At 40.0% G+C, this 11923-nt stretch overlaps 1 protein-coding gene across 1 annotated transcript; it reads left to right on the top strand.

The window, feature by feature from the left end:
• Nucleotides 1-869: 869 nt before the first annotated feature.
• HEXB (hexosaminidase B (beta polypeptide)) lies at nt 870-11917 on the top strand (the record flags this gene model as incomplete). The annotated part of the gene is made up of 11 exons (XM_009075476.1): nt 870-935; nt 1705-1751; nt 1978-2088; nt 4444-4545; nt 6134-6263; nt 8008-8188; nt 9213-9299; nt 9882-9954; nt 10585-10759; nt 11593-11683; nt 11899-11917. Coding segments are annotated over 11 exons (1082 nt in total), but the record flags the coding sequence as incomplete, so codon positions are not given.
• Nucleotides 11918-11923: the final 6 nt, after the last annotated feature.

Here is an 11923-nt window from a genome sequence, read left to right on the forward strand (position 1 = left end):
TGAGGGGAGACCTCATTGCTGTATGCAGCTTCCTCACAGGGGAAGTGGAGGAACAGGCACTGATCTCTCCTCTCTAGCAACCAGTGACAGGACACAAGGGAACACCATGGGGTTGTGTCAGGGGAGGTTTAGGTTAGATATTAGGAAAAAGTTTTTTCGTCCAGAGGTGGTTTGGGCAGTGGAACAGCTCCTCCGGGCAGTGGTAGCCCCAAGCCTGACAGAGTTCAAGAAGTGTTTGGACAATGCTGTCAGGCACAGGGTGTGATTCTTTGGGCTGTCCTGTGCAAGGTCAGGAGTTGGACTTTGATGATCCTTGTGGGTCCCTTCCAGCTCAGGATATTCTGTGATTTTATGGTCTGAATATTACTTTTTTCCTTTGTAATTAGACCCTTATAGTAAGCATCTGACAATGTTATATGAAAGGTTACATCTCTAAAAAGTATGTAAGCATGATCTCTAAAAAAGGAAGGTAAAAGAAGTAAATGTTTGTGGTTAGGTCTGGCTTGGTTACCCAACCCTTATCACCTGTGTCTTAAATGCAAAAATATAATCTGTTATGTTTTAAATCAGTGGAGTTAAGCTTGGCTGGAATTCTGGCCCATGTACAATATTTTAACACTGCCATTATTAAGCTGCTTACTTGTTTTATCTTCTTACTGATTAACTGTTAACTCTCTGAACAGTAGCTTGCATTACATCAGAAACACATAATTGAAAAATAATTGCACAGTATCACCGTTAAAAGCAGGATTGGTTAGAATTTAAAAAACAAAGGGAGATGTAGCACTTGAAGAATCTCTTTAATGCCTGTTAGCATTGTCCTGTCAATTCATGCTTTCTTGAGGAATAACCTCTCTTCTTTTCTTTAGATCATTTAAATGTAGCTGAGCCTGTGGCTGTACTGAAAGCTGATGAGGTATGGGGCGCTTTAAGAGGTAAGCTTATACTTTTCATATAGAGCTATATGTTTAGGGCTTATACAAACTGCATGGCAGACTAAGAAACAGCTGACCATTGAGCCTCACCCTCATTCAGTGCTTTGTTGGAAGTAAGCTTGGTCATAGAGGCCAGAAGGATACTCTGTGCTCAGTGGTCCAGGTGCTCAGCATTTCAGATTCATTAACACACTGTAAGTGCACTCTTACTGTGCCTGAAATCAGCCAGGCCAAGCAAATCCTGGGTGCTTAGAAGTTCTCTGATCTACAGTGTGAAGAGATTATTCTCTGACTGCACCTAATAACTGGACATCCTGAACACATCACCGTAATGCTGGAGTTTCAGTCTGCTGTTCTTACTGGAATGTTAGTCTTAATCAGCAGATTTTTCATGCTGAATTAGAACCTTCACCCCATCCAGAAATGACAGGAATAGAAGCATGGTAACACCAGAAATTCTTACCTTACTCTCAGTAACTTTCTTACTGTTCAGGGATTAATTTGCTACAGCTGAGCTGTAGTGCTTGTATTCAGTAGCTGTGTGTAATTGAAAATTTGAATAGTTCCCTCATCAGAATATTTCTAATAGTGATGCTTGAACAATTAAGGAAACTGTGCTAAAGAGACAGAAACTCAGCTACAAAGCATTCTTTCTAGCTATGAGAAGAGTTATGGTCCTGTAAATAGCTGTGGTCCTGACTTTTTAAGTGAAAGCTTAAGGGCCAGTGCTGGGTTGTATTCCAGACCCCTTTCTTGGATGTTTTTCCAGGTTTGGAAACCTTCAGCCAGTTGGTTCATGAAGATGACTATGGAAGTGTAAGTATAGCCATTAACTAAAACCACTGTCCTGATAATGAACAGCCATGTTCTTTATTAGGTGCTTTACTAGAAACAGCAGATCTACTAGTTTCATTCAGCAACTTTTCAGCTTGTGAACAGCCTTCCAAGAGTCATTTTCTGAAAAAAAAATAAAAAAAGTATTTCCTGTTTTAAGTTACGAGTACAAGATGGGAATTCTAATGTTTAAATTTTTTTCTCATAGTTTCTTGTCAATGAATCTGAAATCGATGACTTCCCAAGGTTTGCTCATAGAGGAATCTTACTAGACAGTTCCAGGCATTATTTACCACTGAAATCTATTCTTACAAACTTGGTAAGTGGGCAGTTTTGTATCATTAGTAACAAAGGTTTTTGTTGTTCTTTGTCCCCTGAAGTAGGTAGCAACTGGGGCTGGTGTGAAAGAACCCATCTCCTCTGGCCGAATTCTACAAGGCCAGAGTGAACTTTGCTAAGCAAAGGTCAGAACGTGGACCAAACAGAAGTCAAGTAGGCAGACACAAGGATTAGTGAACCTGTCAAGGGGACTGTGGAACCTTGGAGTCTCTGTATTTTCGATTGCCTAAACCAGCTCAGGGATTATTTCTTGGAAATGTATTTTGAGACATCTGACTGTCACTAAGCAGCGAATGGGTGACCTTGCAAGTCCTACCTTCACTGTCAATAGTTTCAGGAAATCTCCAGTGTTTTCAATAACTAAGCTTTGGTAGTCCTTTCTTAGGCTGCTAAGTGCAACCTAGTAATTAAGTATTACAGAGCAAGGGAGGAAATTGGGAATGTTCACTGGAAGATGAAAAAAGAACAAACCCAGGCAAACAAACCCCCAGAATTTTCTCCAAAGAGCTTTAGTAAGCACACTAAGATTTATATGGTCCCACCTTACTGGATTGGTGTTGAGTTTGTGTAATCATAGCAGCCAAAATTATGGGGCTTTCTGCTTTGTCCTCCTGTTTTTTATTGCTGAAATCCACGTGGGAGGGGTTATTTAGTGAGCTGAAGTGGAGCAGCCTTTGGGTGGAGGATCAGGCAGTTTCTTGTCTTGTCTATGTCTTTTTCAAGATGAAATAGTATTAGAAATTTCCCCTCCGTACTTTAGAACTTTGCAAAACAGGTTTAAGGTGGGCAGGAAGAGAGTGCAGGTAAAACAGGTCTTCATTTCTGAGGTCATCCTTAAACTATGCTCAGAACTTGTCCTTTGGGTATTTACCACCTGAATTTACCTCCAAGGTCAGTGCCTGTTCAGCAAGTAGTGCCTATGTAGTGTTTGATTTGCAGTGGAGGATGCTTCAGTCTCACATAGGTACTTGTGTCAATGTTTGCCGTTTTGTCTAAAGGAGATGTGCAAAGAGACTTGCATTTGTATCCATTTTTGTGTTTCTGTAACTTGCTATTCTGTTTTCTTTCCTTGAATTATGGCACTGTCTCTAATACTTTTTCAGAGCTACATTTTATGTCATTTTGCTGGTTTAAGAACAAGAGTGCATTGGCTTTCACCTCCATGCCTGTCTGAATCAGGGCTAATAAAAAGCATTGGTAATCTCTTCACTGACGTGTGGTAATTAGGTGCTTAAGGCAGCAGTTCAAGTATATTTCTTGTGTTCAGCTGCTGTACTGTATTTCCAGGAAGAGCATTATCCTTGAGAAAGGAGTGGCTGAGGTGAAGGTCAGGAGATGTAATTTTCTATGTGGAAGAATGGTGTTTGATAGAAGTGCATGAAGACATGTGACAATTAAAACTTCTGCAGTGTAATAAAACAGATGAGATAATTTGGGGTAATTAGCAAGGAATAAATCTCCCTTTGGATTTGGTGTGAGCTCCTGAAGAGATTTTATCACATCTTTAAACACAGCTTGGTGAAAAAAGAATGGGGAAGGAGTGGAAATATTTGTATTGTGCGAAGGGATTGAAAGCCACTGTGTTGCAATCAGTCATGAACAATGTAGAGAACACTTACTTGGTCTGCTCACAGAGTCACTTCTAGTGACTCTAGCGAGCTAGCATAACTCGAAGTATGTGTCTGACTGTCCAACTGGAGCCATAATTCTAAAATAAGTGTTAACATTGATCCTGATTATCTTCAAGTTCAAAAAAAAGGGAAGTACTGACTCTCTAATGACTGAAAACTTAGGGGAAACACTGTTTTTTGCAGGGGAAATGCATGGTTTATTTTTCATGCATTTGAAATTGATTCTGTGGAAGTCAGCAGCAAGAAGGAATGTAGCAAATAGTAGGAAACTCTCTCATGCTGTTAAATTTTGGAGTCCAAGGAATTTAGTTAGAAAAGTAGCGGCTTTTCTGTAAACTGAAGTAACTGATGGTGCGTAGAGAATTACCCAGATATGTTCTGAAGTGGAAGAGATTCCTAAGTGTTTATAGCAGTTCATACTACACAGGCTGGCAGAAGATCAGATCAAGAGCTCGTTGACAGCAGTGGTGCAAATAGATGGCAGAGGGATGGAGCAGTGGAGGTGTGTGATTCTAGGAGTCAGTGAAACATGGTACACTTTTTTGTTTGGTTTGGGGGGGTGTTGTTGTTTTGGTTGCTTTTGTTGTTTTCTTTTTCAGTTGTTGTTTTAGGCATGCAGGATATGCTGGGACAAGACCACTTTTTTTTGGCGTAGGTTTTCTGTACGAGTGTTTACCTAGATACTGTTGCATTATTTCTTACAGGATGCCATGGCTTTTAACAAGTTCAATGTTCTCCACTGGCATATAGTAGATGATCAGTCATTCCCTTACCAGAGCATGTATTTCCCTGAATTAAGTGACAAGGTGAGTGAACCTCATTGGAGCAGGGTGGGAGGGCAGAAACCTGGCACATATTTCATGAAAATAAAATGCAGAGCTTACCAGTGGTTGAGTACATCTGCTTTGGCTGATTGCAAAACAGTAACAGGACTAGTAACCAGCAAGTCCACATTTAGGATCCTACCTGAGTGTCTGTGTGGACCATTTTCAAGTCTTCCTTGGTGGTTATAGGGTAAATGACCTTATTAACTCTTCTGTGCAAATTTTCCAAATGATCCTCAGTGTTTGCAAGCTTTCAAAGAGTGATGGTATGCAAATAAATAGTGAACACTGCCTGGATTTCTGTGGTGGATTTGTTCAGCTGGTAGACTTCCTGCCACTCAGACAAAAGTATGGCAGTTTCCTGACAGCTCTAGGTTTGGAACCACTGCAATACTCCTTTTGCCCTGTCTGAGATCTAGTTAACTTCCCAAAACCCACCACGTTTATAAGAGGTCCAAAAATGAGATGTTCTTTTCTAAAAACAAATACAGTGCAATGTGTCTCTTTATTTGTAGATTCACAGCAGACTTCATTAATTAGTGAAAGTCATCATGAGGTTCTTGCTCTGTCACAGTACAGTAGAAGCCAAATCAAACTTGAATAGTTAAGTGAACTGAGCCTAAGTACAAGATTTGTGATTCTGTTGTAAAATGCTCACTAGAATGTGACCCTTGTAAAAATTATGTTGACAGTGCTTGAGCAGATGCCGTGAAGAATTTTGTAATTCAAAAGTTATAGATGTTGCATGATGCAATTGGGTTATTCTTCCTAGTGACAGCTGTGGAGTTCAGTCCCATTCCCCACTGAGAGCTGGAGATCTTTGTCTCAATAGTCTTCTTTTTGAAAGGCTTCTTGTTTACTGTTATCTTTTTGAGTAACTCAGGTGTGGAAACCATTTCCAGATAAAGGGAAGCTTAAAGTGTTATTAATTATGAAGGGTCATGATATATTGTATGTATGTAGTTTGGCTCTTTGGTAAGCATCTGTTTCACCAAACTGAAGCAGTCTGGGTGGTTTGTGCAATTTGTTAGTTGTATGGGAGTGGAATAACACTCAAATTCAGTGTCAAAACAAACATGCCCTGATGCTAAATTGGTCACTGTGTCAAAACTGTCAAGCAGTGGTGTTGGAAGAAGATGCCATACTTTCTGATGTGCCTGAATCTTTCCATCTGTTTTGCATGTCATGTAACAAGGGCCCTATGTTTCAGGGCTCATGGGCAAAAATAACTTGCCTCTGTACAGAAGAATTGAAAAATCCGATGGAATAGAAACTAGCTTTTGTTTTCTTCAGTAACTACGACCTAAGGGGGAAAGGGTTGTCTCCTTAGGAGATCTGTCTCAGTGTGGAAAAAAAGTTGTGGTATGTTGTTTTGGTTTTTTCATTGTTTTTTTTTTTTCTCTCCACTCGTCAGCCAAAAGGTTCTGTCACTGCAGTTGCACACATGATAAACCAATAAAGGCCAGCTTGTAAAACTGCTCTCCAGTCAAAATTATAGCACTTCAGTCCCAATTTGTAAGCTGCTAATACAATGTTTTGTAAACTGACTGTAAATGTGGATGTTTTACAGGGAGCATACTCCAATAATCACATCTACACTCCTAGTGACGTCCACCTGGTGATTGAGTATGCCAGGCTAAGAGGCATTAGAGTTATCCCAGAGTTTGATACCCCAGGACACACACAGTCTTGGGGAAAAGGTATGTCCAAGAAAGTAGTAATTGTTTAAAGATTGCGCTGAGTAGCATCCAGCAAATGGATTTTTTGAAAAGTAACCAATAAAGTGTTTGGGAAGACCCTTGATAAGAGGTAAGGAAGGGGCAGACTCGGTGATGTCATGACTTGTACATGTTAGAGGAGCTAAAGTGAACAAAGTTGACACTTGCTGTGGTGGATGTGTGTGCAAAGGCACAGGTATTCAATGTATTCAATATTCTCTCACCCAGTGCTCTTGAGTTTAGAGTAGTAAGGCAGTGGCCAGAAATAGTGAGTTACTGTCTCTGACATAGAGATTTCTGCTGCGGGAAGGTTCTCTTGAAGTGATTGATGTTTTGGTCAGTAAAGTAGTAATCTGCCAAAATACAAAACACAGTTGAAGTTGGATGCTTCTTCACTGTCTGTCTTCTGAGTCTCAGAGTAATACTTCTCTTGACAGAGAATGTTGGTATTTACATGTGCTCAAGGACCAGGAAACCTTGTACCTTAATTCAACAGGCACCAAATGCAATTTCACTGCAATTAACTTCAGATGGTTTGGGCCAAAAGTAAAGATTTTGCTAGTGCTTCACAGCTTTAGCTGTAGCCATAGAGGCAGGGTTTGTACTCATCCTGTGAGGATGTAGCCATAATGTTGGAAAGTGCCTCAGGCTCTCTCTCAGTAATTTAAAATGAGGAGGAAAGTAATAAGGCAAAAACTAAATTTGCTAAACACTCTTCCTGAATCCTTCATCTCAAGTGGTCTTTGTTGTTACAGAGAACTATTAAAACCACTGGCTTGCCTGGCAATGTGAGAGGTGGTCTACATTCACTTGAAGAGCAAGTTGATCTCCCTTGCCTAAAATGAATTGTTCTTGATAGGTTCCTGTGTAATAGCTTTTTTTAATGTGAGTCACTCCTGGCTCTGCTTGTGAGCCTGGGTAGCTATGCTTTGTTTGCATTCAAATTCAAGATAGTGGAAACAAGTCTTAGGGCTGAGTAGGGTAGTTGAAGCAGTGTAGCACTAGGGCCTTGTTTGGGGAAGATGTGCTCAGAATAGGAAACACACAGCCAGAAGGTGCTGCTGCTGCAAGTGCAGTATACCAAATAAACTGGACTTGGCAACCTCCAACCCACACACATTAACTTTTTCTTGTTTAGTTATCCTGACTCATGTTGCTTCAGATATCTGGAACCATTACTGAGAGACCAGATATCTAGAACCAGATATCGAGAGCCATTGCTTAGTTTTGATCTCAGTTTACAGCCTTCTTTTCTTGTGCAAATTCTTAGCAGAGTGAGGTAGGACATCTACCTTGAGCTATATACATCACACCTATTTAGGTGTTAGAAAAGCAGAGTAATGAAAAGAGTAAAGAGGCCTCTGAAGTGCACTCATTATGTTTGTCTTTCTTCTAGTTGGCTGCTTTCCTAAATCCATTAAAGCTCATTTTTTTTACTCAAGCAATCATCCAAAAGCTGCTTTCCAGATGTAGTGATATGTTACATAAATTACTGTGTGTGTTAAATCACAAATCTAGAAGTCAGACTCCTGATTGCCAGCTAGAGGGTTCATCAAGCTTGTCCAAGTTATTTTATTTCATCCTGTCTCTATTTGATTGTACTTAAAATAGGTGAACACTGAAGTAATGAATCTTAACCATTTTAATACAGGTAACTGCTTCTTCCTCTAGCAAAGTTAGCATAGCAACATGGACTGAATAGCCTCTATTAATTGTGTTTTATTAGGTCAAAAAGATCTTCTCACCCCTTGTTACAATGGAGAGCAACCAAGTGGGTCCTTTGGACCTGTAAATCCCATTTTGAATACAACTTATGACTTCATGACTAAATTGTTCAAGGAGATCAGCAGTGTATTTCCAGATGCATACATTCATTTGGGAGGAGATGAAGTGGACTTCAGTTGTTGGTATGGTGACAGTTCAAAGAAAAAATATCTGGTGTCTCTTAAACTTGTCCATATCCATCAATTATGGAACTCTGTTGAACGAGAGAGTTTTCACTGCATAACCAAAGGTCTCCACTCCCACCTCTGTAACTATTTACAGGCAGAGCATTTATGATCCTCAACAAGCAAGTGATCTTGTGCAGAATTTTGCTTTGACTAGTAGTTTCACAAACATTCAGGTACTCTAAACGATTTCTTTATGAAAATTAACCTGACAGGAAAGAGAACTAATATGGTAGAAGAGTACTGGATAAGATAATTAACATTTAAATGCTTTGTGTTAAGGTAGATCTTTCCATTGACTTCTGCCATCCAGAAAATCTGCTAACACTAAGTATTACCAAACTGACTCTTGTGTGTTTGTGTTAGAAGTATGGCATGTATTAATAGTGTGTCATTTGGCTGTGGATTTTGAATATTTTGGAGTCTCACTGATGGAATAACTAATAATACAGAATTTGGTGCAGTTTGAGTATTCAAATTGATTGAGTTAGTATTTGTGTGTTCTCTTGAAACATCAAATCTGAACACTCTGGACTTGATACAATTTTTACAAAGAATGAAAACTTCTGACAAATGCTTTACCACAAAAGTGTTGGTTTGCTTTTGTGGTAAAAGCCTGAAACTGCTGAGTTTCCAGAGCTGCTGACAATCTTCCCACAAAGTCGCAGAGGGGCCAGGAACCCCAGAGCTCTTAGGAGCTCGAGGCAGCCTGCCAGACACAGCTTCAGGGCAGGGACTCCAGTAGGTTCTACCAAAGAACTAGAACTACTGATTTCATTTCCAGTTAGGATTAAACTGTTTCAAAATGTCTAAGTTGTGTCTGCTGCTTCCAGTCTGTGGTGCATTTCAGGCTATGGCATGCCTGAGGCACCAGCTAATGTGCTGTGTGTAGCTGGAAATGGTTGGGAAATCTGGTTTTAAAATTACCGTTTTTAACAAAAGAAATCTCTCTTTAAAACTTGTTCTCTTGTTATTATTTAAGGAAATCTAACCCTGAAGTGAAAGAGTTCATGAAGAAGCAAGGCTTTGGCTTTGACTATGCTAAACTGGAATCTTACTATATTCAGAAGTACGTTGTTATTTTAATTCTTGCTCTGTTTTTCACAGTCTGAGGTTGGTGTTGAGATGCAGATACTGAAGCTGATTTAATATCTATATTGTTTTCAAAAATTGCCTCCTATTGGGGACGACCCACTTTATTTGAACACACCAAATGTAAAGTTCACAGCTTTAAAATGTGGGACACAGCAGGTATATGTAGGCTAGTTAGTTCTACACACAACTCTGAATGTATTGTAGTCCTTAAACCAGGAATCTGCTGTAATGTCAGCACACAGGGTGAGAAGGAAAAGTTTTTGCAGCCATTTATTTCTCTCCTTAAATAGCATGGATTTAGACACCCTGTAGGAGTTGCTGGTAGTTCTGAACATCAGCTTCTGTTACTGCACGTCCACACATCTCTGTATGGAAGAACATGCTTTTCAAGGCAGAGAGCACTGAAGGGCAAAACCAGAACAACCTGCTTTTTCATGGTCCCCTCTGCAGTCGTGGGAAAGGCCTCATGTGCCTTAGGGTAGAAAATTTTGCTACTTTGTGTGCCTATGCTTATCTCATTGAAGTTCACAAACATGATCTTATTTCTGAATTCTAGCATTTTGGACATTGTTGCCTCCTATAACAAAGGACAGGTGGTCTGGCAAGAAGTATTTGATCACAAAGCGCAGGTAAGATGGGAAAATTAATAAGATACTCTTGCAAAACAACACAATATTATGGGAGGCTTCCAAAGTAGACTATTAAGTAGTTATGTTTGTGTCTCTTGAGAGCTGATGTTTGCTGACATTAGCAAGTCTCCCCAGTCCTGGTGCCTGCCTTGAAATTACCATTTGTTGAACACATAAAATAGGTGGAACAGAAACACCAGTGTTGAAATGCTTGTTAAAGGTGATCACAGTTAATATAATTTGCTTTAAAATGCCAGAGTAAAGGATAGGGACATTTCTATGAGGTTTGGGTTTTTTTCTCCCTCACGTAGCTCTGTGTCTGGTAACACTTGGTGCTCAGCTTTTAACGGCTGGTCAGATACCTGGTACATGTAGGAATCCTCTTAGGGCATTAACTACCAACAGTATAAGCTAGGCTTTGCTCTAGTGTGAGCTCTGTCTAAAACCACCAAAGACCTAAGCAGCTTTAGACTTGGGGAAGATGACAAAATGTAGCTTTCAAAATATTCCTCTTCAAAACAAAATAGCCAGTTTTGAAATTCATGATCCTTTTTCCTGGTAATAGCAATCAGGATTGTCATTAATGGTTTTATGGGGTGGGGTTGTCTGTTCTGTCTTTCCCCCTTTCAGCTGAAACCAGACACTGTGGTTCAAGTGTGGATGCAGAACAACTATGCTCATGAACTGAGCAGTGTCACTGGAGCTGGGTTCGCCGCTATCCTGGCAGCACCCTGGTACTTAGACTACATTAGTTATGGGCAAGACTGGAAGAAATACTACAGCGTTGAACCACTTAACTTCCCTGGTTTGTTACTTTTTTTTTATAATGCATGTTCTGTGCATCAAAGCCTTTGGTCTATAAGTAAAGTGTCAATGGAAAGTATGAGGCTGTTCAGAGTGGTCATTCTGTCACAGTGATTAAGTGTAATCAAAGGAATTTAATGTCAGATAGAACTCTGGAAAATTTTCAAACTAAAAAAGAAGGGAATGTAGCACTTCTTAAAGGGAAAGATGTTACCTTCCTCCAGCATCTGATGCCAGTGCATGCATGAGACAGGATGCTGGAATTTGTAGACAGATGCATCATGCTTTAGGAGCAGAGTTGTGCAAAATGGCTGTTGGTAGACCAACACTGAATTCATATGTTATCAAACTTCTAGAGAGTTAGACTGTTCTAGAAAAAGGCATGTTCTCTCCCTCTGTCTAAAGCTGATACAAACATCTTTATCCTTCCCACGGGGCTTTCAGTTTGTGCAAGGTAGCTCTCAGAGCTGATTAGGGAGAACACCTGACTAAGTAGTTTTTTCAAGGAATGTTCTGCATGTGACAGAATCAACAGTTTCCATCAGGACTGAAATCTCTGAGGAATGTCGGAAGGCTGAGGAATGTATTCAGAGAGTAAAAGGTGAAATCCTTTCTGGCAGAGAGAAGAAATGCCTTCCCTGGGCAAATGGCCTGGTGGTTCTCACATTCAGTGACAAGGCTACCAAAATGTTAAGTTAGTGCTCAGGGTAGGTATTTTATATGATAAAACAAACAACTGACTATCAATCCTCTCTCAGTATTAGCAAATTAAATTGTTGACATATGCCCATCTTCTGTACAAATAGAAATTTTGACTTTCTGCTTTGAATTCAGGATCTGACAAACAGAAGAAGCTTTTAATAGGTGGAGAAGCTTGCCTGTGGGGGGAATTCGTGGATGCAACTAACCTGACACCAAGGTTATGGTATGAACTGCTTTATCATTAGATTTAAAAAAGCCAGCTACAAGGAGAATTAATTAATCCAACAGGACTGTATGACTGTGGTAACAGTGCTCTGTGCTGAACCTGAGCAGATATAAAAAATGATGTGTCTGGATATATAAGTCCTGGTATTACAAATTTGTATCCATTCTCAGTGATAGGCCATACCTGCTCTAAAACCCAGTATGCCTTTACAGGCCTCGAGCAAGTGCTGTAGGGGAA

Source organism: Acanthisitta chloris, unplaced genomic scaffold (genome assembly GCF_000695815.1).
Source record: "Acanthisitta chloris isolate BGI_N310 unplaced genomic scaffold, ASM69581v1 scaffold7940, whole genome shotgun sequence".
Lineage (NCBI taxonomy): Eukaryota > Metazoa > Chordata > Aves > Passeriformes > Acanthisittidae > Acanthisitta > Acanthisitta chloris.